We start from the raw sequence: 27,670 nt of genomic DNA, 5'->3' as shown, positions 1-27,670 counted from the left end.
GCACTCGTGAATGCCCGCGGTGGCCGCCGCTAGGCCACGACCTAGCACGAGGAGTGGGCTGGCTGTGTTTCCGACAACCGGTGGGAGGTCCCAGCGATCGAGGTCAGGGGGAAGACGAGAGACGTGGGCAATCCTGCTGGTATAAGAGCCGCTCCAGGCAGCCCTCGCTCAGTCAGCATAGCATTCCCACAGCGACACGGAATAGCTTCGAGATGCAGGCCGGCGTGCTAGTGGTGAGTCGCTCGCTGCCTCCTCTCGCTCTGTAAGCCTCCCGCTAGCATCCTCCAGCAACTCTTACGGTGGTTGTGTCGTAGCTCTCCGTTCCCTCAGCGTGGGTATTCATCACGTCGATTACTTTTTCTGTTGCAATACATGCATCCAGCTTTTTAACAGACGTCGTTGTGTCACTGTAATGTTGCGGTAGCAATGTTTTCGGTTGCAATGTATTTGCTTCAACAAAGTAAAGCAGCGTACTGGGCAAGAGACCGAAGATGAATTAGGGAGAAGTGAGTTCCACAGCACTGCCCGGTCGTCATCGTTCAACTTTCTCTCCCTGGTCAATACTGGGACAATTTTTTTCAATAAGACGTCCGTGCCCCGTAAAACTATTGAGGAAAGAGCTTTGTTAGTTTCAGCGTTTTTTGTCAGTTATTTGTTATATGTATTCTAATCTCTGTCTTCCTCTACAGATTTTACTTCCAACATTCTCTCTAGTACCTTGGAAGTAATTCCCTCCTGTCTTAACACATGCTCTGTCATCCTGCCTCTTATTCTTGTTAATCTTTTCCATATGTTCCTTTCTTTTCCGATTCTGTGGAGAACGTCCTCTTTTCTTACCTTAACAGACCACCTAATTTTCAACATTATCCTGTAGCACCAAATCTCAAACACTTCGATTCTCTTCCGTTCCGGGTTTCTCACAGTCAATGATACATTATCATACAATGCTGTGCTCTGAAAGTATATTCTCAGAAATTTCTTCCTCAAATTAAGGTTCTGTTTGATAATAATAGTATTCTTCTTGTTAGGAGCGCCCTCTTTGCCCGTGTTAGTCTGCTTTTTATATCATGTTTGCTTTGTTATCACCAATTTTGATGTTAAGCTTCTCACTATTAACATTCCTGCTGCTTTCATCAATTTCGTCTTTCTTCGGTTTACTCTCAGTTCATATTCTATACTCATTAGACTGTTCATTCCGTTCAACAGATTCTGAATTCTGCTTCATTTTCACTGAGGATAGCAATGTCATCACCGAATCTTTTCATTGATCCTCTTTCAACTTGAATTTTAAACTGACTCTTGAACCTTTCTATATTTCCATCATTGTCTATTCTGTGTATAGACTGAGTAGTAGGACTGAAAGATTACATCCCTGTCTTACATCCTTTTTATTCTGGGCAGTTCATCCTTATTCTTCCAGTCTTACTGTCCCCTCTTCGTTCTTGCACATATTGTACATTACCCGTGGTTCCCTACGGCTTACTCCCAGTTTTCTCAATATTTCAAACATCTTGTACCATTTTACACTGTCGAACTGTTTTTATAGGTCAACAAATCCCTTCGGTGTGTCTTGATTTTGTATCAGTCTTGCTTCTGTTATCAAGTACAACGTCATAAGTGCGTCTGTGGTGACTTTACCTTTCCTACAGAAAAACTGACCGTCAACTGTTCCTCAGTTTTCTTTTCCATTCTTCTGTGCATTATTCCTGTCAACAACTTGCCTATATGCGTTGTTAACATGACTGTAAGACAGTAATCGCATTTATCTGCTCTTGCCATCTTCGAAATTGTGTGGATAATGTTTTTCCGAAAGTCTGATGGTCCGTCGCTGGTTTCACAGACTATACACACCAACTTGAATAGTCGTTTTGTTACTACTTCCCCCAACGAGATGTTTCAAATTCTGACTAATATCCTAATACTAGATCCCCTATGTCTTCCATATTGACTCCAGTTTCTTCTATCGTGCTATCACACATGTTCTCCCTGTCTCAGAGACCTTCACTGAACTGTTTCCACCTACCGCTCTCTCATCTGCGTTTAACAGTGGAATTCCCACTGCTCTCTTAATGTTGACACCATTGCTTTTCATTTCACCTTATTTTGACTTATCTGTATGCTGAACCAGTGCTTCAAACGGCCGCTTTTTTCGATTTCTTCGCACTCTTACATTTCACCTTGGCTTCTTTGCGCTACCTACTGACTTCATTCCTAAGTGACTTATATTTCCTTGAACATTCTGGTGCTTCCTTCTTCCGTGGATCAATTAAAGTATTTTTCCCTGTACCCTACTTTTCTGCCTATTTACTTTTCTTGTACATATATGTTGCCTGCAATATGTGTTGCAACATCTGATTGCTCTGTTTAGAGATGTCCACTCTTCTTCAACTAAACTACGTGCTGTGATGCTCCTTATCGCAGTAACCACATCTTTAGCAAACTTCAAACGTGTCTCACCATTTCTTAGTACTTCAGTATCCACATTCATTTCACACATGGTTCTTCTGGACGATTCCCTTAAACTGCAATTTACTCTTCATCATTAGTAAATTATGGTCGGACAGCCGTGATCAGAAAGCTCCATGTGAAATTTTCTACCAGTGACAAAATCTGTTTCTTCATGAAAAAGTTTCCTATGAGGAGACCAGTGTACAGTTGCAGGGGGGATAGACTTAAGGGATATCAGGTATGATGGCATCCAAAGGGAATTACTGAAATGAAACAGGTAGTTTAAAAGCCATTATACAGTATATCCAATAAGACGGTGTAAAATTAGGCGCACCTTGGGACTATGGAACAGATCATCAGCCAGTTAGGATGGTCATGGCAGGTGTCGTTTGCTAGTGAAACAAAATCCGAGAAACATCAGGAGTGGAGGGGAGAAAAAACGCGATGCCTCGCTGAGAGCCACAGCCAGAGAGAGCGTCCCTATGCCATCCGTCGATCCGGGGTCGCGTCTCGCAGCCAGCAAGTGATTTTCCTTCCACGCTGCCGATTGGCCATTCAGACACGGTGCGTTGAGACAGCGCATTTATGGGAACAAACATCCCCTGCTAACGCTATGCTCCAGTTTGGCACGTAGGCCACAATACATGGTACGTAAGTACTGACAGCGAAATTGTAATTACAAGATTTTTTAATTTAACTTCAAAAATTTCCTATACCCCTGTACAGCCTTACGTAGATACGGTGTAAACGCTGTTGGGGACTTAATGGATGTGATAACACAAGCCGATCTGACAAAAACTGCCACAAGTATGGTGAGGACGATGCTCCGCGCAGCAGTTGGACAGCACGAAAGGCGGATAAATTGTTTTTCCGTAGCATTCGTACTGTTAAGATTAGGGGGAGGCTTTAAAAAATAGTAGGATCTTAGATGCTGAAGAGAGAAAATTTTCCAGGCAAATAAAATCAAAGAAAACTAAAAACTTAGGCTAATTTTATCTTTGGAAAGGAGAGCTTACTATTTTTCACATGGAGTAGACAAAGAATGCTGTGAGAAATATTTCAATTTTGGACACAGCTCGTCTTAGGGAAGTCTACCATACCAATTTTACCTTAAATTATGTAGTGTAGGGCCTGGGAGGGGGGAATCGAGTGGTAATGCACGCAGCAGGAAACCGAAATGTCACGTAGCCGAATCTCGGTCGGATAACAGAATATTCAGTCTGCCTTCAACCTAACATTCACCTTTTAACGTTGTGAATACTTTTCCTCGACAGGATAACTGTGGTCTGTCAGCGACATGCGAGTCGCCAGAAAGACGCCCAATTAAAAGTTACGCCACATGAAATTATTATTTTTATTACATTACGTTGTACCTTGACTGAAATGTAATGAAAATATTTAGAACTGATCTCAACCTCTATCAAATGGAGTGAGTTCGTGTAGGACAAATGAACAAGATGATGAATAATTGTTTGAGTACTAAAGTTAGAGAAGATGATTTTTATCTGTTACTTCAATGATACTCACGGCATACAAGAAAAATTCTCATTTTTGGATACGAGCACCCTTAGAGAGTGACGTTATTGTAGAAAAAATCAAGGAAAAACTTTTTGTATGAGGTTCTACGGTATCTTTGGTGTTCAAAAACACAGGTAACTAACGGTTCAGAAGCGATGAGAACATCCACTATAAAAAAGGAACAAGCGTAAATCAATTGATAGATAAAAGTATTTGCAGTTCGTAGTTGGGGCGTGCGACAGCGTTCACTGTGTATTTCCACGTTTTTCCTTGAAATAAACGAAGTAAATCGAAAATAATATTGCTTGAAACTGCTGTAAACTCTTCAGAAAGTTCGCTTATACTAACGTAAACTTAGAAATCGTATGTGTCTTTCCCTACATATATGAACAACTTCGGAGGATATTTGTACATCACAGTAAGATTCTTAAAATTTCGCACAGAATTCAGTCAGTGAGTACTGCCGGTGACATTATTAGATATGCAAGCCTGCCTAAAGCTTGCAATCGTAGCTCTCAGAGTCGTCTACTGAATAAACCACAAAGTGGAAAATATATTTAATGTTGAATGTTGGGCTCCATAAGGTTCCATTTCTTTGCGGCGACCGTGGAATATAAAATTATGAAGAATGTAGCAACCAGTCGCGGAAACATAATTTATTTATTTTGTTGCAAATTTATTTCTGTAGTGGACTGTTAAGGCAGCCAGTCCACAGTGAAGTAGCCGAAAGGGCACGCGTCAACTCACGCCGTCTGGCTTTAAGTCTGGAACAGGATTCGTAATGAATGTGATAAGGAAAAGAACGTAGCTACTAGAACACTCAACTTTTATATCGTCCTTTGGTATACAGCATTCTTGATGATACAAGTGAGACTATCTTGAGATACATGCAATGGTACAAATGACGCCTTGCTAGGTCGTAGCCATTAACTTAGCTGAAGGCTATTCTAACTGTCTCTCGGCAAATGAGAGAAAGGCTTCGTCAGTGTAGTCGCTAGCAACGTCGTCGTACAACTGGGCGAGTGCTCGTACGTCTCTCTAGACCTGCCGTGTGGTGGCGCTCGGTCTGCGATCACACAGTGGCGACACGCGGGTCCGACATGTACTAATGGACCGCGGCCGATTTAAGCTACCACCTAGCAAGTGTGGTGTCTGGCGGTGACACCACAATTTCGACAGATATCATCATTATCAGTGCATTTTTCTAACCGATACATGCCATAAGTAGATTTCTATCATGAAGCCATAATTTTAAATATATGTAATATTTCACTTAGTATAATAGTTGCACAATTATTTTCGTGTATCCCCAGGTTTAATAAATCACTACGGAGTGTATCATAAGAAACAAATCAAAACGGTGTTCGTCAGTGTGCTTCGAAGAAAAATGTAGGAGAGTATAGTCCAGTAGCCCGCCTGGCTAGCCATGCGGTATAAAGCGCTGCTTCCCAAGCAAAAGGCGTGCCGGCCCCCGGCACGAATCCGTTCGGCGAATCAGTGTCGAAGTCCGGTGTGCCGGCCATCCTGTGTATGGGTTTCAAGGTGGTTTTCCATCTACCTCCGCGAATGCGGGCTGGTTCATCTTATTCCGCCTCAGTTGCATTATGTCGGCGATTGCTCCGCAAACACTGTCTCCACGTACGCGTACACCATAATTACTCTACCACGCAAACATTTAGGGTTATACTCGTCTGGTATGAGACGTTCACTGGGGGCCGAACCGCACAATAACCCTGGTTTCGGTGTGGGGTGCCGGTAGGGTGGGTGGAGTGCTGTGACATGTTGTGGGGTTGTGGGCCCCTGAGGGCTACGGTGGGACGAAGCCTCTTCGTCGTTTCTAGGTCCCGGTTTAGTACACACAATACACACAATAGTCTACTATCAGAGAAAACGTCTCTGGACTTGATAGATTGTTTACGCTGCATTAGGCTCGCTTCCCATATAAGAAATCTTTTTTTTTTATTTATTAGCCTTCAGGTCGTGTCTATTCAGCCATTTCAGTAGTAATGTCGATTATGACGATATGAGCATAAATACAGCACAACAACTAGTCCTCGAACGGAGAATACCTCGGGTCCGGCCATGCGTGGCGCCGACCCTTAGGCTATGGAGGCGGACGAGGGAACCAAATGTGTGGCTCGCGAAACACTTGCTGTATGTTATGCAGGGAAACTGTACCATTTGTGGAAGGTGCCCATGGGAAATATTGTCGCGGAAAGAATGTCAGTAACGGAAATAACTTTATACATCAGTCGTCTTCTTAATCCCGTAAGAAGATAGCTTAGAACGAGGAAGGCCACTTATTCAGTTACCGCTGACAGTCGGTTGGATTTTATCTGCAGTTTTACTTTATTATGTAGCCTCCAAACAGGCAGTATCTTATGCAAAATTTATGTAAGCAGATGCTTTATTTTTGGCCACGAGTGCTGCAATGCTGTGAAAAGCGATTTGGGTCTGCATCGTTAGAATTCACATCCTGTAACTGCTCTCTGAGAACGATCAGCACGAACAACCTTGCCGTTGTTCTGTCAACAATATCAAGTCATAATCTGCTCAGAGTTACGAAAAACCAGTGATAATGTATGCTACGTTGTAAATACAAATAAGAATTATTTGAGCACCGGCTCCTTTGTTGTCTTTGTGAAATGTGTTGTGTGTGTGTGTGTGTGTGTGTGTGTGTGTGTGTGTCTATGCCTATGTGTGTGTGCGTTGTAAACAGAAATAAGACTTATTTGAATATCTGTTCCTTTCTTGCCTTTGTCAAATGTGTTGTGTGTGTGTTTGTTTGTTCGAATCCACAGATCCCACGCGAGACAAAACTGTATGTACTAGAAGAGTCGATTTATGAAGTTTTCTGTTTTAATGTGAGCTGTGGACGCATGTCTCATCCTTGTCAACAGACACCAGACACACATCTCTGCTCAAATTCCGCTAGTGAGCTCAGAATTCGCAGTCATCACTGTGAGTGTGGCTGGTAGAAATAGTTCTCCGGGAATACGTGATTCCTTAAAGGCTGCATGACCCTAAAAGTTTTGCGAAACATTACACCGCAGTAGTGTTTTCATGTCTGTCGTGGAGTGGACAGTAATGAGTCACTTCCAAGATAGTTGTCCAATCGTGGAGAATGATTTTTTTTTGTTTAGTCTGTCCTTTTCATTTGTTTTTACTTCTTGTCTGTACGTTCCCGAGGCGATATATCATCAGAAACGAACATTTATGATTTACTTGTAGAGCTTTGCTGCTGATAGGACAATATGTGACAGTCTGTACCGTTTACATAGGCCATGCTTGTCAATTAGCCAGTAGAGAATTAAAAATTACATTTTTCGTTGATAATAATAGAAAAATTCCTAGATAAGGATTGAGTCATCTCCAGAATTTCCGGAACAGACTGTAGTGGTGTGCCGGTACATCCAGCATTCAGTACAACAACAGCCCGCCACGCACACAGCAGCCACACAAGCTGCTTGCGATGATGCAGCCGGTAGATGACCAGTATGCGCGGGGGACGCCACAACTGTGAGGGTCCCACAAATCATAAACTGGAGAAACAACTGAAGATATTTATAGGAGTGCTCTCAAGTCTTAATCGTGACCTGCCAGCTGTTTTCGGACAATTCTACCCAAATCTTATGGTGCGTTATGTTCCTTTAAGATTACACACACTTGAAAATAGCAATCTTTCAACTAACATTATATCGAATCATAAATTCGTCTTCAAGTTAATTAACCTCTTCACTCCTGAGATTAAAAAAATACACAGGAAATCTTTCTTTACATATTTTCCAACAAGCCAATTCACAAGCATGATTTGAATGCAGAACGATTTTTTCCCTCATTTTGAAACATTCTTTGCGCCAAAAATTTTGGTATGTGCCCAGCATCGTCAAACCTAACGTCTACAAATGGTTGTGAAAGAACTCATCTTGGCCGTTTATTCAGATTTTCTATGTCAGCTACATCTTCACTGCCAGAGAAATTCACTGTAGAAGAATGTCATTTTCTCCTAGCAATTGGCGTGACATATTTATAATTAATTATAACTTTGACAACATGTATTTTGTAGTCAATTACAGGCAGTTGTTTTGCTTAGTTATTTGATAGATTGAACGCCTTCTGTGCTACATCACACCACAAATGACAACCACATGGTCTACAAATTGATTAAAAATCCATACCGGTATTTTTCCTGCGCGAATATAACATCTCTAATATGGTAAAAACTTAGCACGAAGATCAATATCTACCAAGTTTTCATTATAGAGTTTCGCTATCATTTATTGTGAAGCATCTAACTTCTTTTTCTCGTATCTGCATTATGATCTGAGGTCCATTTACGAGGACGCTCGGAAAGTGTCTAAATTTCATAGTAATAAACTACATTTTCGCAAATGTGAACTAATTCTCACCACCGAGAATAATAAACGGACTTTAGATAAAATCTGATATTTAGGTATAATAATTGTCTGTAAATCTTTCAGGTTTGTAGAAGCAGCCATTTTTAGCATACGACCAACTCCAAACTAACGCAAGAATCGTTCTTTGCAAGATGTTGCGTTCTAGTGTTAAAACTAAGAAACAGTAGATCCACTCTTGTGGACCTTCTTCCTATTAGAGGAAAAATCCGCGTGTTTGTGGAGAAAAAAATAAATAAATGAAGGTCAATAGTTGTGGACTGAGAGAACGACGAGGTGAAAACTGCCTTCTACATGATTTCATGGTTCTAGGGAAATCCACAAAAACATTTCTTACACAATGAAACTAAAAACAGTGTGTTTGTTGGTGGATGTTTCCGGACAAGCCGACATCGATGTGTTGTCCTATTATCCATAAACATGGCTCAGCGGTGCATGCTACGTGTCACCATACAGTATCAGTCCAGTTTCGGTGTAGCTGACCAGCCTCCTCTTTCTTCCATCCACGAACCACAGCTAACTTGCGTAAAAAAAATGGTTCAAATGGCTCTGAGCACTATGCGACTTAACTTCTCAGGTCATCAGTCGCCTAGAACTTAGAACTAATTAAACGTAACTAACCTAAGGACATCACACACATCCATGCCCGAGACAGGATTCGAACCTGCGACCGTAGCGGTCACGCGGTTCCAGACTGAAGCGCCTTTAACCGCACGGCCACACCGGCCGGCTAACTAGCGTCCAGACACCACTTGTCTGCTTGCGAGCACCATACACAGCAGGTTGTGCTGAACTTGTGCAGCAGACAGCATTCTGGATATTCAGTTGTTTGTTTCGACGCTGTGCTGTTGCCTTCCCAATGCGTCTTCCACAGTCGCCAGAGTCGATGCTCACCTCGAATAGGAACGACAGGCTGAAGTCCACCGCTGCAGCAAATTAATAATTAACATTTGAAGACTTTCGTAATAATTTCTAAATAAAAATATTAATTATAATATAAATAAAAAGATCTTTTATACTTTAAAAAGTAATACTTTATTTATTCGTAATTGGAAGTATAATATATTGTTCCCTTTAACTGCAACAGTGAAAATCTGATTGTTTAACCCATGGTGTCTTGAGGAAACCGAGGCTGCTTTTGTAAACATCACTACGGGAAAAAAGATGCAACCAGGCTGCGCCAAAGAACGACATGATGCCGTAATGGTATATGTTTACAGCTATGATGTACACGATGATGTATGTGGCTCGTATATTGTTTCATAGATACTTTTTCTTGGCCGTGATCGTGACGGAAACTATACATTTAATTGTGAGAAAAATGTGGTCAGTATAATACGAAATTTTTATGTGTGAAAGCCTTATTTTAATTTTTTTGAAATTTTGTGTTTAACTAATAGGCCAGCGATGGCGTTTTGCATATTCCCTTTCGCAGTAGATTAAAATATGTAGTTACATTTGGTACAAAACAGAGTCAAGAAACTGAATGCTCGTGCAAAATTTCAACCATGTTCCATAATGCCGTACTGATAGAGGGAATGTGCATGCTGCCAAAGTTTTCCCAGTTAGTTTTATATATAAAACTTCGAAATGCGGAAAAAACTTTCATTGTACATTACCACTATCTTTTACGATGTAGACTAAGAAAAATATATACATCATAGATGTAGGAGTATGCCATCACTGCAGCATCTTGTTTTCTTTTTTTAATTTTTTTTTATAACGAATTAAGTCACTATCTGCTTTGGCGTCGGCTGTAGACACATGTTTCTGCCATCTTGTCGTTAGTCGAGCTCACGTTTAGCCTGCTCCGTATCAACGATGCAGACCCTGTATATAATGTAAAACCTTTTTTAAACAGGAAAATCCTGAAGTTCTCCGTTGTATTGTAGTACATAAATGTGAAATTTGTGCGAAAAATTCACGATGCCGTCTGACGACGGCCAGAGCCTTACACTACTTACTGTGAGATAAAGCATTCATTCAAAAAAATGTGGTTAGTTGCACTTGTTTATTCAGAGATTTTTACTGTAAGTGTGTCTAAGAACGCTAGTTACATCACATCTTTTTAAAATTATAAACAGAACTGTAAGGTAATTTTTGCTTCAACTGCAGCATAAACAATGTCTTAGGCATAGTGATTACTTCACAAAAATTTCTTTCTTACGTTGAAGCGTTACTGTATTTGTCATTGGCAGCGAGATTATTTGTTCGTCACCGAATCGGCATATCGCACCATAAAACAACAAACATAACCCTCAAGTTTCGAGAACTCTATTCCACTGAGGCTATTTTGTGAATCTTAAAATTTTTAAATTTAAATGGATCTAATTTTCTTCAGTGTCCGGCTGAATATTCATCGTGTCGCCGATAGTTTGTTGTACTCGAGGAACCTTTAAAGTGTTGTTTCAAGAAAAATTTCTACTACAGGAGATATGAGACACCCTTTACGCCTACTTTGAGTGCGTAGACCATCTAATATTGTATTGTATTGTATTGTATGTTAGCCGGGGACCTAGGAACGACGGAGAGGCTCCGTCCCCGCCGTAGCCGCAGTGGTCCACAACCCCACGACGACTACCGCAGTCCACTTCACCCCTCTGCCGCTCTACACCGAACCCAGGGTTATTGTGCGGTTCGGCCCCCGGTGGACCCCCCAGGGAACGTCTCACACCAGACGAGTGTAACCCCTATGTATGTGTGGTAGAGTAATGCTGGTGTATGCGTACGTGGAGACCTTGTTTGCGCAGCAATCGCCGACATACTGTAACTGAGGCGGAATAAGGGGAACCAGATCGCATTCGCCAAGGCAGATGGAAAACCGCCTAAAAACTATACACAGACTGGCCGATTCACCGGACCTCGACACAAATCCGACGGGCGGTTTCGTGCCGGGGATCAGGTGCTTCTTCCCGCCCGGAAAGACCACCTAATATACTTTACGAGATTCGCTTTTTAGACGTCGCACTTCCGACGTGGTCATAATAGTGTGACTGGAGTGTTTTTAATGCTAACCATAGACAGACAACCCGATTTTTAATTTTTGTGTACTCTTTATTTATGGATCGATTTGTAGTTTCCATTCGAGAAAAATGGATGATTTACTGAAGAAAAAGAGCTTTACAAATTGAGCTAGTCGATAACACCCTGGGCCACCTCTGGCCGTTCTGAAAGCAGTTATTCGGCTTGACATTGATTGATAGGGTTGTTGGATGTCTCCCTGGGGATACCGTGCCAAATTATGTCCAGTTTGCGCGTTAGAAGTCAAAATCTCGAGCTGACTGGGCGACCCTGCCCATAATGGCACCGCACACTGTCACTCCTGATCACTCCTGGATGTCGGACAATAAGCTGGGCTGCAGTCAGCTTGGTATCCAACTGGTGTCTATCCAACTGGTTGGAGCGTCTCTAGACACGTTTTCGGCCTGGGATCTCATTGAGTGGAGTAGAACTGTCTGCAGTGATGAGTTCTGCTTTGATCTGAGCCCCGATGACCAGTGAAGACTGCACGGAACGCGGTGGGGCTCCAACCTGACTGTCGCCTGCCATAAGACCCGACAACCAGGAGTGATGGTCTAGAGTGCCATTCTTTTCATAGCAATACCATTTCGGTGGTCGTCCGCGCCACCCTTATAGCACAGCGGTTCGTCGACGATATTCTACGCCCCGTTTTGTTGCCCTTCGTGGAAACCCATCCTGGCCTTACATTTCAGCAAGATGATGGATAATGCCTGCCTGCAAACAGCAAGAGTTTCTACAGGTTGTCTTCGTGCTTGCCAATCTCCACCTTGGTAGCAAGGTGGTCGGATTTCTCCAAGTTGAGAACTTTGGCAGCATTATGGGCACGGCCCTCCAACCATCTCACAATTTTTACGATCTAACGCGCCTATTGGACAGAATTTATCAAGACATCCCTCAGGAGAATATCCAACAACTCCAGAAATCGCTACAAAGCCGAGTAACCATTTTAATAAGGGCCAGAAGTGAACCAACGCGTTATAGACTTGCTCAATTTGTGAAGTTCTGAGCGAAAGGCTGTTTACAATTTGAGTCATAATCATAAACGTCTTCGGTCCCGGGTTCGATCCCCGCCACTGCCTAAATTTTGATCTCTCCATTGGCAAAAGATTCCGGGAGGGGACTGCCAAGGGGGAGGTTACCATGAGAAAAAGATTGAATAATCAACGGAAGGATAACGTTCTACGAGTCGGGGCGTGGAATGTAAGAAGTTTGAACGTGGTAGGGAAACTAGAAAATCTGAAAAGGGAAATGCAAAGGCTCAATCTAGATATAGTAGTGGTCAGTGAAGTGAAGTGGAAAGAAGACAAGGATTTCTGGTCAGATGAGTATCGGGTAATATCAACAGCAGCAGAAAATGGCATAACAGGTGTAGGATTCGTTATGAATAAGAAGGTAGGGCAGAGGGTGTGTTACTGTGAACAGTTCAGTGACCGGGTTGTTCTAATCATAATCGACAGCAGACCAACACCGACAACGATAGATCAGGTATACATGCCGACGTCGCAAGCTGGAGATGAACAGATAGAGAAAGTGTATGAGGATATTGAAAGGGTAATGCAGTATGTAAAGGGGGACGAAAATCTAATAGTCATGGGCGACTGGAGTGCAGTTGTAGGGGAAGGAGTAGAAGAAAAGGTTACAGGAGAATATGGGCTTGGGACAAGGAATGAAAGAGGAGAAAGACTAATTGAGTTCTGTAACAAGTTTCAGCTAGTAATAGCGAATACCCTGTTCAAGAATCACAAGAGGAGGAGGTATACTTGGAAAAGGCCGGGAGATACGGGAAGATTTCAGTTAGATTACATCATGGTCAGACAGAGATTCCGAAATCAAATACTGGATTGTAAGGCGTACCCAGGAGCAGATATAGACTCAGATCACAATATAGTAGTGATGAAGAGTAGGCTGAAGTTCAAGACATTAGTCAGGAAGAATCAATACGCAAAGAAGTGGAATACGGAAGTACTAAGGAATGACGAGATACGTTTGAAGTTCTCTAACGCTATAGATACAGAAATAAGGAATAGCGCAGTACAGTTGAAGAGGAATGGACATCTCTAAAAAGGGCCATCACAGAAGTTGGGATGGGAAACATAGGTACAAAGAAGATAGCTGCGAAGAAACCATGGATAACAGAAGAAATACTTCAGTTGATTGATGAAAGGAGGAAGTACAAACATGTTCCGGGAAAATCAGTAATACAGAAATACAAGTCGCTGAGGAATGAAATAAATAGGAAGTGCAGGGGAGCTAAGACGAAATGGCTGCAGGAAAAATGTGAAGACATCGAAAAAGGTATGATTGTCGAAAAGACAGACTCAGCATACAGAAAAGTCAAAACAACCTTTGGTGACATTAAAAGCAAAGGTGGTAACATTAAGAGTGCAACGGGAATTCCACTATTAAATGCAGAGGAGAGAGAAGATAAGTGGAAAGAATACATTGAAAGCCTCTATGAGGGTGAAGATTTGTCTGATGTGATAGAAGAAGAAACAGCAGTCGATTTAGAAGAGATAGGGGGTCCAGTATTAGAATCGTAATTTAAAATAGCTTTGGAGGACTTACGGTCAAATAAGGTAGAAGGGATACATAACATTCCATCAGAATTTTTAAAATCATTGGGGGAAGTGGCAACTAAATGACTATTCACGTTGGTGTGTAGAATATTTGAGTCTGGCGACATACCATCTGACTTTCGGACAAGCATCTTCCACACAATTCCGAAGACGGCAAGAGCTGACAAGTGCGAGAATTATCGCACATTCAGCTTAACAGCTCATGCATCGAAGCTGCTTACGAGAATAATATACAGAAGAATGGAAAAGAAAATTGAGAATGCGCTAGGTGACGAACAGTTTGGCTTTAGGAAAAGTAAAGGGACGAGGGAGGCAATTCTGACGTTACGGCTAATAATGGAAGCAAGGCTAAAGAAAAATCAAGACACTTTCATAGGATTTGTCTACCTGGAAAAAGCGTTCGACAATATAAAATGGTGCAAGCTGTTCGAGATTCTGAAAAAAGTAGGGGTAAGCTATAGGGAGAGACGGGTCATATACAATATGTACAACAACCAAGAGGGAATAATAAGAGTGGACGATCAAGAACGAAGTGCTCGTATTAAGAAGGGTGTAAGACAAGGCTGTAGCCTTTCGCCCCTACTCTTCAATCTGTACATCGAGGAAGCAATGTTGGAAATAAAAGAAAGGTTCAGGAGTGGAATTAAAATACAAGGTGAAAGGATATCAATGATACGGTTCGCTGATGACATAGCTATCCTGAGTGAAAGTGAAGAAGAATTAAATGATCTGCTGAACGGAATGAACAGTCTAATGAGTACACAGTATGGTTTGAGAGTAAATCGGAGAAAGACGAAGGTAATGAGAAGTAGTAGAAATGAGAACAGCGAGAAACTTAACATCAGGATTGATGGTCACGAAGTCAATGAAGTTAAGGAATTCTGCTACCTAGGCAGTAAAATAACCAATGACGGACGGAGCAAGGAGGACATCAAAAGCAGACTCGCTATGGCAAAAAAGGCATTTGTGGCCAAGAGAAGTCTACTAATATCGAATACCGGCCTTAATTTGAGGAAGAAATTTCTGAGGATGTACGTCTGGAGTACAGCATTGTATGGTAGTGAAACATGGACTGTGGGAAAACCGGAATAGAAGAGAATCGAAGCATTTGAGATGTGGTGCTATAGACGAATGTTGAAAATTAGGTGGACTGATAAGGTAAGGAATAAGGAGGTTCTACGCAGAATCGGAGAGGAAGGGAATATGTGGAAAACACTGAAAAGGAGAAGGGACAGGATGATAGGACATCTGCTAAGACATGAGGGAATGACTTCCATGGTACTAGAGGGAGCTGTAGAGGGCAAAGACTTTAGGGGAAGACAGAGATTGGAATACGTCAAGCAAATAATTGAGGACGTAGGTTGCAAGTGCTACTCTGAGATGAAGAGGTTAGCACAGGAAAGGAATTCGTGGCGGGCCGCATCAAACCAGTCAGTAGACTGATGACAAACCGGAAACCAGATGGCAGTTATAAGAATCGAGGGACATGAAAGGGAAGCAGTAGCTGCGAAGGGAGTGAGACAGGGTTGTAGCCTCTCCCCGATGTTATTCAATCTGTATATTGAGCAAGCAGTGAAGAAAACAAAAGAAGAATTCGGAGTAGGTATTAAAATCCATGGAGAAGAAATAAAAACTTTGAGGTTCGCCGATGACATTGTAATTCTGTCAGAGACAGCAAAGGACTTGGAAGAGCAGTTGAACGGAATGGATAGTGTCTTGAAAGGAGGATATAAGATGAACATCAACAAAAGCAAAACGAGGATAATTGAATGTAGTCGAATTAAGTCGGGTGATGCTCGGGGAATTAGATTAGAAAATGAGACACTTAAAGTTGTAAATGAGTTTTGCTATTTGGGGAGCAAAATAACTGATGATGGTCGAAGTAGAGAGGATGCAAAATGTAGACTGGCAATGGCAAGGAAAGCGTTTCTAAAGAAGAGAAATTTGTTAACATCGAGTACAGATTTAAGTGTCAGGTAGTCGTTTCTGAAAGTATTTGTATGGAGTGTAGCCATGTATGGAAGTGAATCATGGACGATAAATAGTTTGGACACGAAGAGAATAGAAGCTTTCGAAATGTGGTGCTACAGAAGAATGCTTAAGATTAGATGGGTAGATCACATAACTAATGAGGAGGTATTGAATAGAATTGGGGAGAAGAAGAGTTTGTGGCACAATTTGAGTAGAGAAAGGGATCGGTTGGTAGGACATGTTCTGAGGCATCAAGGGATCACCAATTTAGTATTGAAGGGCAGCGTGGAGGGTAAAAATCGTAGAGGGAGACCAAGAGATGAATATACTAAGCAGATTCAGAGGGATGTAGGTTGCAGTAGGCACTGGGAGATGAAGAAGCTTGCACAGGATAGAGTAGCATGGAGAGCTGCATAAAACCAGTCTCAGGACTGAAGACAACAACAACAACAACAAGGGCCAGAAGTAAACCAACGCGCTATCGACTTGCTGAATTTGTGAAGCTCTTTCTCTTGAAGAAATCGTCCAATTTTTATGAAATTGTAGTCGTTGTTTGTGTGTACACCTACTTCACGGCTACCGATTTACGTCACATTCAGATAATTTTTTATTTAGAGTAAATTTTCTTAAATTGTGACCAGAGAGTGTGAAGACTCTTTGTGAGCTGTAGAAACGCCCCGTCTTGTTGCAGGTACTGGGCCTGCTGTGCGGCGCAGCGTGGAGTGCGGCAGTCAGTGGGGGCGGTGACCGTCACCACCACCACCACTACGGCGGGTCATATCCAGGTGGCGGTGGCTATGCTGGGGGTGACTTCTATTCCAGCGGTCCCTACTATCCTGGAGGTGGAGGGCACCGACCTGGAGGCGGCGGCTACCCTGGTGGTCACCACCAAGGTGGGGGCTACCCAGGAGGTGGCTATCCGGGAGGAGGCTACTATCCTGGGGGTGGAGGGAACCGTCCAGGAGGCGGTTACTACCCGGGTGGTAGCACGGGAGGCCACTACCCGGGCTCTTACCCGGGAGGTGGAGCAGGCGGCGCCGGACAGTACCCGGGGGGAGCCGGCGGTGGCGGAGGCGGCGGCGGTGGCGGCGGCGGCAGCCATGGAGGCGGTGGGGGAGGTGGTGGAAGCGGATACGGACGATAGACTAGCTCATAATTTGCTGTCCCTAACTGATAATGTCACTTATTTATTTCATTCATCTTAATAAAATCAGCTCTAATCTCACACGTTTTTGATTTGGGTAACGAAATCATATTTGTTTAATGTCCAATGATATGTCTGTGTTACTGGACGCTGAGTATCTTGATATGTCGAACATTAAACTCAAGACTCAACGAGGAAAGCAAGATCGTTGCCTTTGTGGTCAACCGAGTCTTTACTAGACGGCGGTCAAGCACTACATTGGTATACGCCCAAATCGATTAAATGTTGGTTTAGAAAGAGAATAGAAAAGGGCCATGTACTTCCTTACGTTAAATGCTCAAAACGCTTCGCTAGCAGTATCGATATAACTACTTACTACGTCCGTGTAGGATTTACTTTTGTCAGCTGAGTCCATCAGCCGTTATATTTGTGTTACACTAGGATTATACATTTCACAAGATTTAACATTAATTATGACACCTGAGTGGGCTGACTATAAGTCGCAGGAGAGAAATTTTCTGGTGAAATATTGCCAACGTATTTAAAGGGCGACGGTCCTTACCTAATATGAAACATGTCTGCCTTCCCTTATGTTGGGTGCGTAATACAAATGATGAGTAGTCGGCCAGGACCTTGCTTTTCTCGAAGTAGATGAGGATACTTCCAACTTGTTTCAATATCCAGCGTTATCAGAACCGCACACGCTACGAGGAAATAATCCAGGCATAAGCTAGATCGTAATGCTTTTCTATTTTTTTATTTTTTACAAAATATTAAGGTCCATTTCTGAATGACTGAGCAACGTTATTTTTTGATTTTTGAATCATCTGTGCGCAGTAATCTCAGAAACTCGTGCCATCACATGCGTGTAGAACAATTAAACATCAATCAACACGTTTGGTCTATAACACTCGTCAAATACTGCCACATTGCCAGTAGTTATTGACAACGTAACGTGATTAATCCCTGTTTTACCTACTAAGTAAACCATTCGTAATAATTTCAAACTCTGTCAGGGAGGAATCTACACAGGCTCACTACGTGGTATAGAGATTTTACTGCTTATGGTAGACGTAGGCAAATGAGCATTCACCCAATTTTCAATTCGAAACATAATTTTGTAAAATATTAAGAGTTCTGTCTCTTTAAATCGTTTTTACATTCCTTACGCTGAAAGTAATTTTTCCTCGAATGGAGTAATGGAAAGAGCAACGAATAAAGGAATTTAGGAGTCTATGCAACACTGCTTCCATAACAAGATGGTAGTAGAGTTTATTCACTATAGGTAACATGTAACATTGTTCGAGTAACTGTGATGATAGATTCCGTAGACTAATATCGTGTTTATGTTGACACAAATACTGTTGCTCAGAATATATCGACTCAATCCTGAATGTATACAGCCCTCTAAACGCAACAGTCTTTCGGGTAACGTACCATCATGGTTTTCTCCATTTATGAAGCGCAGTCGAATGTAATCCGAATACCCGTCGCAACGGAACCATGGAATAGTTCTATTCAAAAGTAATCAGCACACGCGTTAAAACATTTACGCCACAGGAAGACGAGACGATCAATCCCTGTTCCGGAAAACGCACTTGACCTCTGACGGATCCACAACCCTACCCAGTCTTCCATTTCCTCGTCCGACTGAAATCGACCTCGACACACGTCCTTTTCCAGGTCCTCAGAGATGCGAAAATCGTGCGGTGAAAGATCTGGGCTGTACGGAGGATGTTGCCGTGTTTGCCAATCAAATCGATGTCGTGTAGCCCTCGTGTGATTGGCAGATTGGGAGCGGGCGCTGCCGTGCAACAGGATAAGTCTGTCCCACAGCATTCCTGATCTTTTTGACTTCGTGGGTCGTCGCAGTTCCTGCAGGCTGTCTTCATAGCGCCGCATATTGATTGTGGCTCCACGCTCGAGGAAAATTGGTTGGTAAACACTGCAACATACACCGTACAACCCGGATCTTACACCGTGTGATTTGTCTCCCAGCGAGATAAATGTCTTATAATGTGTGGTGAATAGTTTTGAATTGAAGCATTCCATGGTCCTGTTGTGACTGGTGTTCAATTTTAATTCGACTGCTCCTTATACAGTGTGAAAAGTATTTAAACCGAAAAACTCTGGGAGGTTGTAGGGGACATCAAAACAAATATTTTTCCCTAATGTCATTTTTTCCTATGAGGAGTATTTAAACCGGTGGAGGCCGTATTACGCTCTTCAATTGTTAGAGGCTTTATTATGATCTTCAGTTGTTAGAGGGCGTATTACGCTCTTCAGTTGTAGGCAACTGCCGTCCACCAATGTAGTAGTGCATTGTCTCTGTGTACTAAAGGAGCGATACCCCTGGAGTGAGTACACTGATATGGTTGGTGCGTACTACGTAACACACCACAACGGACGAGTTGCACAGCGGGTTTATCAACAACAATATCCTAATCGCCGTATCCCGCATCAAACGACCTCTGCTGCTGTGTACCAACGTCTGCGTGAGACCGGGTCATTTAGCAGATTACCTGGACAGGGACGCCGTCGCACGGTAAGAACGCTGCAATTTGAGGAAGCTGTCTTGCACCATGTGGAGCAGGATCCTTCAGTCTGCACCCGTGAAATTGCACGTAACATGAGGACGAATCAGACGAATGAAAGAACAGTCCTTCGAGAGCAGTTGTTACGTCCATTTCACTTACAGCGTGTCCACAACCTGGAATCAGTTGATTATCCACCCAGAGCACAGTTTTCGCAGTGGTACCTGGAACAGTGTGAAATGCATCCTACATTTCCATCCTCTGTGTTGTTTACCGATGAAGCAACGTTCGGAGTCTTCAACATACACAATTCACATGTTTGGAGTGAGGATAACCCACATGCCACAATTACTAGCGCTCATCAAGTGCCGTTCTTCGTTAATGTGTGGGTCGCTGTTGCTGGGGACTGTTTAATTGGGCCGTATCTGCTAACTAGGCCATTAAATGGCAGACACTATTACAATTTTCTCGCTAGAGCATTGCCAGAATTGCTGGAAGACGTCCAGCTCTCTACAAGACAACGCATGTGGTTCCAACATGAAGGGGCGCCGGCACATTTCAGTTGTCGAGTGCGTCGACTCCTGGACCGACGGTTCCCAGAAACGTGGATTGGCAGAGGTGGTCCTGTACCATGGCGTGCTCGATCACCAGATATGTCCTCTGGACTTTTTTGTGTGGGGAGAGATGCGCAACCTTGTTTACGCAACTCCTGTTGCATCAGAAGAGGATCTGATTGCCCGGATAGTAGCAGCAGCAGGAACAATTCAGGATACTCCTGGGGTTTTTGCCCGTGTCAGACAGAACATGATCCGACGGTGTAACCTTTGTTTACGTGTCAATGCAGGCATTTTTGAAAATCTACTGCAGTTAAAATTGGGTTGTGTTAATGTGTTGTCTCCTGATCATAAAAAAATTGAAAAGTGTTTGTTGGTTTAATTAATTTGCCGCCAGAGAAATATTCCTCTACCGGTTTAAATATTCCTCATAGGAAAAAATGACATTAAGGAAAAATATTTGCTTTGATGTCCCCTACAATCTCCCAGAGTTTGTCGGTTTAAATACTTATGTTTCCATTTCTTCGTATTGAATGTGTCCCTGTGTGGCACCGTGCAGCTTACTTTCTGTCGAGCAGCCAGTATCCCTCTCTGAGCAGAGGAGAAAATATTCGTCCAAAACCTACTGTACTTCACCCCTATCCGTTCTCTGGGAACTCATAAAAAGAAGACACAGGTTGCAGACTGCTCTGTATAGTAAAATAAAATATTTTGTCTAGCGTAACACGTAGACAAGACTCTCATTATGTCGTAATGGAACTCAGCAATTAATATTAATAGCATGTTGGAGTAGGCCTGTGACTGCAATATAACACTCCGTAATTCCACTATCATATTAGATATGTCTGTAGATTTGTGTATCTGTAACATTTCTGTCACAACTACACTATGTTATTAAAAGTATCCGGACACCCCAAAAAACATACGTTTTTCATATTAGATGCATTGTGTTGCCACCATCTGGCAGGTACTCCATATCAGCGACCTCAGTAGCCATTAGACATCGTGAGAGAGCAGAATGCGGCGCTCCGCGGAACTCACGGACTTCGAACGTGGTCAGGTCATTGGGTGTCACTTGTGTCATACGTCTGTACACGAGATTTCCACACTCCTAAACATCCCTAGGTCCACTGTTACCGATGTGACAGTGAAGTGGAAACGTGATGGGACACATACAGGACAAAATCGTACATACCGACCTCTTCTGTTGACTGACAGAGACCGCCGACAGTTTAAGAGGGTCACAATGTGTAATAGGCAGACATCTATCCAGACCGTCACACAGGAATTCCAAACTGTATGAGGATCCACTGCAAGTACTATGGCAGTTAGGCGGGAGGTGAGAAAACTTGGATTTCATGGTCGAGCGGCTGCCCATAAGCCACATATCACGCCGTTAAACGCCAAACGACGCCTCGCTTGGCGTAAGCAGCGTAAACATGGACGACTGAACACTGGAAAGACGTTGTATGGAGTGACGAATCACGGTAAACAATGTAGCGGTGCGATAGCAGTGTGTGGGTATGGCGAATGCCCGGTGAACGTCATCTGCCAGCGTGTGTAGTGCCAACAGTAAAATTCTGAGGCTGTGGTGTTATGATGCGGTCGTGTTTTTCATGGAGGAGGCTTGCACCCCTTGTTTGGCGTGGAACTATCACAGCACAAGCCTACATTGATGTTTTAAGCACCTTCTTGCGTCCCACTGCTGAAGAGCAATTCGGGGATGACGACTGCATCTTTCAACACGATCGAGCACCTGTTCAAAATGCTCGGTCTCTGGAGGAGTGGTTACACAGTTTGGAATTCCTGTGTGATGATCTGGGATAGATGTCTACCTATTACACATTACGACCCTCTTCAACTGTCGGCGGTCTCTGTCAGTCAACAGGTGAGGTCGGCCTGTATGCTTTTGTGCTGTACGTGTCCCTTCACGTTTCCACTTCACTATCACATCCCTGTAATGGACTAACCTACGCAGAGTCCTGACTTGAATCCTAAAGAACACCTTTGGGATGTTTGCAAAGCCGACTTCGTGCCAGGCCTCATCGACCGACATCGATACCTCTCCTCGGTGCAGCACTCCGTGAAGAATGGGCTGCCATTCCCCAAGAAACCTTGCAGCACCTGACTGAACGTTTGCCTGCGAGAGTGGAAGCTGTCATCAAGGTTAAGGGTGGGCCAACACCATATTGAATTCCAGCATTACTGATGGAGGGCGCCACGGACTTGCAAGTCATTTTCAGCCGGGTGTCCGGATACTTTTGATCACATAGTGTATATAATTTGTTTTAACTAAGTGACGCTACCTTTCCTTATGGAAATACATTATCTGTAACCTGGTCTCACAATTTCTGTGCGCGTATAGGTTCTCATTCGGCTTGGTATTTGTAAATATTTTTAAATATTTTTTCTGGGTTTAAAAGTATAAACTACTTCGTTGATAAAAAGGTGAACATCATGTGCTGAATACCTTTGTGTAGTGTGAGTTGCACTCGGTTTTTAACTGTACTGATATTTCCACAGTATCATGTTTCCGCACATTGACACAACAACATCATTTATTAACAATAGTCGTACATTCCACTGTGCAAACCTTAACAATGATAACATCGTTGATCGTTATTACACATTTGTATAAACAGTATGCATTTACATTCACAATGTTTACTAGTCCCAGTGCTCTTTACCAATGTTTTTTTATGTTATTCCGAATATCAAATTATGCCGACCCAATTGTTTTGTTCATAACAATGTTTTAAAGTTTAGTTGTACTTGCAACCAACAAAAAAACTACTTCGATTCTCATGTCAAGTGGGAAATATACTTGATTTTTACTGCCAAACGAAAAACTTAAATATTTCTCAACTTAAATATTTTAAAATTAGTGAGCAACGGGTTTTACTTGCCATGTACAAATAGTCAACGGATAAAATGGAAGAACTTTTTACTTACGAGGACAGGAGCATCAACAAAATCCGGCTCTTAGTAAGCATTAACAATAATATTTATTCTCAATGACATTTGCATTCCTGACGACAGATAGCATCTTTGTTTATATAATATGACAGTTTACATGTGATATGTTAATATAGTGAAAGGAACCTGTGACCGCTGGAGACAGTGCCACAAGTTCTCCCAAAATCGTAACACAAAACACACATATATCATACTAACAGATGTAAATCCACCTGATGATAGAGGTTTAAACCTTCGAAACGCGTCGTGGAGATACATAAACAGTGACTGGTAACAGTAAGCTTGTGTTTCGTTCGGCCACAACCTGCCTTGTTACCTCGAGGAAATATTACTGCATGTTTTTAGATAACAAATGCTAACCGAAAACTATCTGTTGGATATGAACTAAAACTGTGTATTGTGTCCTTTATAATATCTGGTTAATTTTTTCCCCTCAATTATTACATGATTCACATTTCAGAAGTCATGCCCTTTTGTTCACAATAAGTCAGTTGACGCTAAATTACACTTAAAGTGAATTACCAGGAAAAATGCGTTTGTATGACCCTAAAGGAACCACGCAGGCCACTTCATTAATACATGTTCCAAAACAAAGGGGATGCGAGCGACCCCCATGATGTATTGGCCCATTCGACTAACTAGAAGGAGTTCACACCCATCTGATAGCCCAGGTACCGTTGTGAATAAGAATCAACAAACACTGTCTTACTCTCCCCGTGTAGGCAATCAGTGCACATTGCAGGGCTCTCCCCCCTTAACATTTTAGCCACCACTGGCTGGAACCCTTCCAGTTTAGTAACTGCTTGAAATTTACTATTCATTAACAACTAGCAGTTGTCGAAGTTGTCATTGTGATCCTATATTTGAGATAGTAACAACTATTATTGTGCTAGGTTATTGGTTTCCTCATCGTAGCTGAGTTTACATTGCAAGTCACTTAACAACTTTCAGCCCCATGTGACATATTCACAAGTCTCTTAATATTTCTGTGACAGTCTTTAATTTTTAGGCTTATGATTCAATATTCTTCACATTAAGAAATTGAGGATTATTTTCAATATTGGCAAGTGTAGGAAGTAGTATAATGGATCCCACGTAGTCCAACCAAGATTTGAACCTTTCACGTTTCTAGGTTCTGCTAGCTGTACAAACATGCTATCAGTCTTCATCGAATGACTGTCAGTCCACAACTGACCTTCCTTTTAATCAATTCCTGTAATACTGTCAGCTCTCAAATATCCACTTTTCTTTCAAATAAACCAGTAAAAGATTTAAAAAATAAAAACGTCCATTATCAATAAAACAAGCAACTAGAAAAGATTTACAAAATTATAAGATTTAAATTATTTCTCTATGAGATCATCATATCTGCTTATGCTGTTAGCTTTAAGGACAGAAAAAGCAAATTGTGCTATCGATTTATTCAAAGACACTACTCGATACTTTCTTATAAAATCTGCATTACGTAATCCTATAACTTTACCATTTACTTCAATGGCTATGGTGACGCACACCGAATACGTAGTGATTCTTGGTGTTCTTCAAATAAAAAGTCACTCCTTCCGCGTGGATGTGAGCAATAAATAAAGATCAAGTCACTCGTTTCTACATTTTCGTTAAATAATTCGTTTGTTACTAATTTATTCAGTAGATTTACGTAGCTAAGCGGACCTTGTGCATCACTGGGATCCAGACGAAGAACCGTATCTTTTATGGCGAATAAAAAAAGACATAATAGCTTAGGTACTACATATTCTAGCTTAACTATTCAGTTAAACCGAGCACTCGTTCAGGTTCAGCTATCTGTGAAAATACGTCTGAAGACCATCACACACCTTAGTTTATCCCCTCTTAACAACATTTCCAAAATTAATTTACATACGCTGCATTAAGAGCTTAAACTTTCATCTAAGTTTTCATTCAATTAATTTTTTTTTTTTTTTGAAAATCAGGCTTACGATCTCCATATATTATTGTACACCCATTAGAACACAGAAATTGATTTCTAGCCATTTTAATATTCCAAGAATGCTACTCCAGGCGGGTGTAAAATGAATGTGCGCAACGGAAAATAATAAACGCTAAAATGAAGATTTGGCCCTGTCTGACTACCCCCTGAAGCAGATCTTAGGATCTCTTAATTCTATAAATTACAACCTAAACAAAAATGAATGATGAAGGCAACTAATCCTGCTAAAAGATAAACGCTGTTCTTGCTTGTATATTTATTGTAGATTAAAAAAAAAACCTTTATATTACTAAGTTTACATTTCCTAAGTAAAATTACTAATAAATTGCCCAACTCTGCCCCTTATTATGACTGCGCTGTCTAATATCAATAAAGCGAAATCACGGTCATCATCTACGTACCAAACACTAGAAGACACTACTTTCAAAGGTGATCTACGGAGGTGTGAAACCTCAGTGGAAATAAGCTAACGTGATGACAGCTGTTTAATTTTTATAGCCCTAATAAGCCGAAGCAATTTGCGATATCACCGTATGTACTGCGTCCGGTGCGTCGAAGTGATGGTTCTCGTACTCGTCTGCGAGGATGGAAGAACTCCAGCCACAAATAAACTCTTACAAACACTAGGACGGCAAAAGGCGGTCCTCTGACTTATATAATCTAATACTGTCTCCTCTCTGTGTTCTACAGAAGAGAAATGCGAACTCCCAGCCAGAAGGACGGAGTTCAGATAACGTCTCAACGTAAGTATAGGCAGAGGAAGTGCTCTCAATTACTGAACGCTGCGTACTCAACGACGACTTTCAACCCGGAGGTGAAGTCCAGGATCGTATAGGTTCGCAACAGTACAGTGCCTAACTGTTCTAACTATAAACACTCCCGAGAGCAAAGACAGCAAGTCCATCTGTACCAACAAAGCTGATATCTAGCGACCGTCACACAAAGGCGATCACAACGGAAGGCCTCGTCTCTCCACCAATAGTCTCAGAGCAACGCTCGGCTCCCCACCCTCGTAATTCCGATAAAGAATCATATTCCCGAAACCACGGAACATTCTCCCTCTCTACAGATTCTTCCGAACGCCGACCAACCATATTTTAGTGTTTTGTCGTCCAGCGCGGAAAGTTTGCGAGGAAATACCTATACTTATACAATGATACGCTTCTGAGTACAAATACTTGGAAATAATCCAGCCTGCGTGGTTTCCGAGGTGCCGCTTCTTCGTTCCTCTCACTTTCGTCCAAGATTTGCAAAGTTCGGAAGTATTATCCGGTTATCCTTCCGGCCCTACTACAATAGCGGCCGATAGCGGCCGGTCGCCCCTGTATTGTGTCTTCGCGCTCAGGTGTCACGACGTCTGTCTAGCTACTTCCTGTGTTTAAGCAGGACCAACACCTGTGCGGGCCTTCCACCCAGAGCTTGAGTTCTGCCTGCTGTTTCATCTCCACTGGCGTTCCAACCACTACTAGTATAGGCAATCATTCATCATGCCGTTCCGATAGGAAAAACACTCCGTCACCTTTCATGCAATAAGCGTTAACAGCTATTTACAAGGCGTACGTGACAATGTCAGTCTCCTATGTATATCCATATATACGATGTACAACCTATCCCATCATACCTAATTGTGTTTGTAGATCACGGCAAAGTATGTGGATGATTGTTTGTAAGGTGCGAATTTATAGCCACCTTACAATATTGCCACACACTTCTTTCTTTAAGCCATCAGTAATATTTACCAATGCTTTTCTTTACGTGTAGTTTTAAGTCCTTTAACTCCTTAGCAATTTTATTTGTGCTTGATTTAGTAAATCGTCCTCCTGTTGAGACTCTCGGATATGAATCTCGAGGTGGGCCTGTTATACCTGTACACGTTCATAATTAGCATTTTCTTTGCCTGTCGAGTCTTAAATATACCCTGCAACATTAAGTTCTAAAGTTCAGCATCAACCTTTATTTCTCTTATTACGCCCACAGTATCAGTCGCTAGTTGTTTTAAATTATTATCTTGCCTATCAAATCTGTCCTTCATTTATTGTATTTCTGTACGTAGCATGTCTTTAATCAGTTACACGTCTTCTGGCTTCATGTTTCTAACGTAAATTCCTGCAACAAGTTACTTTGAAATAATTATTAGCTACTATTGTCTTAATCCCTCTTCTACCACTCTCAGTTTACAGAACACTTTCGCAAGCCCCTATATTACGGGTGACTCTCCTGGCGCATTTCCTCTAATGTTTTGGAAAGTACTTGTAGTTTTATTTTTACTTTGTGTATCTGCAATCAGTCCACACAATTACTGCTCGTCACGTCTTTCATACGACGTCCAGTATCAACAGAAGAAGTCGGTTTGTTTACCAATACAAACAAAATTATTTTTAAATGGGAATTTTACGTTCCCATTCTATAGTGCGACCCCAAATCAGTGTAGCCCGATATTCGTTTTATCGATATCTATTAACAGGAACAGCAATTCAGCAGCGACTCAGTAGTGCTGTGTGCTTAGCGATAAGAGTCAGCGCGGGCCAGCAGCAGTGCTTATGA

General features: G+C 42.1%; 1 protein-coding gene across 1 annotated transcript; it reads left to right on the top strand.

Moving 5' to 3' along the window:
* The first annotated feature begins 188 nt into the window (after nucleotides 1-188).
* Nucleotides 189-27,670, top strand: LOC126235295 (uncharacterized). The gene is made up of 3 exons (XM_049944020.1): nucleotides 189-233; nucleotides 16,641-17,022; nucleotides 27,591-27,670. Exons 1-3 carry the CDS (start codon nucleotides 213-215, stop codon nucleotides 27,668-27,670), a joined length of 483 nt encoding a protein of 160 aa, XP_049799977.1. The 5' UTR covers nucleotides 189-212.

Source organism: Schistocerca nitens, chromosome 2 (assembly GCF_023898315.1).
Source record: "Schistocerca nitens isolate TAMUIC-IGC-003100 chromosome 2, iqSchNite1.1, whole genome shotgun sequence".
NCBI classification, from domain to species: domain Eukaryota; kingdom Metazoa; phylum Arthropoda; class Insecta; order Orthoptera; family Acrididae; genus Schistocerca; species Schistocerca nitens.
The sequence above is the reverse complement of the archived record's forward strand: the minus strand, read 5'-3'. Positions and strand labels throughout refer to the sequence as shown.

Bases quoted from the DNA above. Each gene is read 5' to 3' on its own strand.
- LOC126235295 (XM_049944020.1), top strand. From the start codon at position 213: ATGCAGGCCGGCGTGCTAGTG. The intron at 234-16,640 runs GTGAGTCGCTCG...GTCTTGTTGCAG, and splicing joins TGCAGGCCGGCGTGCTAGTG to GTACTGGGCCTGCTGTGCGG. The intron at 17,023-27,590 runs GCGGCGGCGGTG...ATCTATTAACAG, and splicing joins GGGAGCCGGCGGTGGCGGAG to GAACAGCAATTCAGCAGCGA.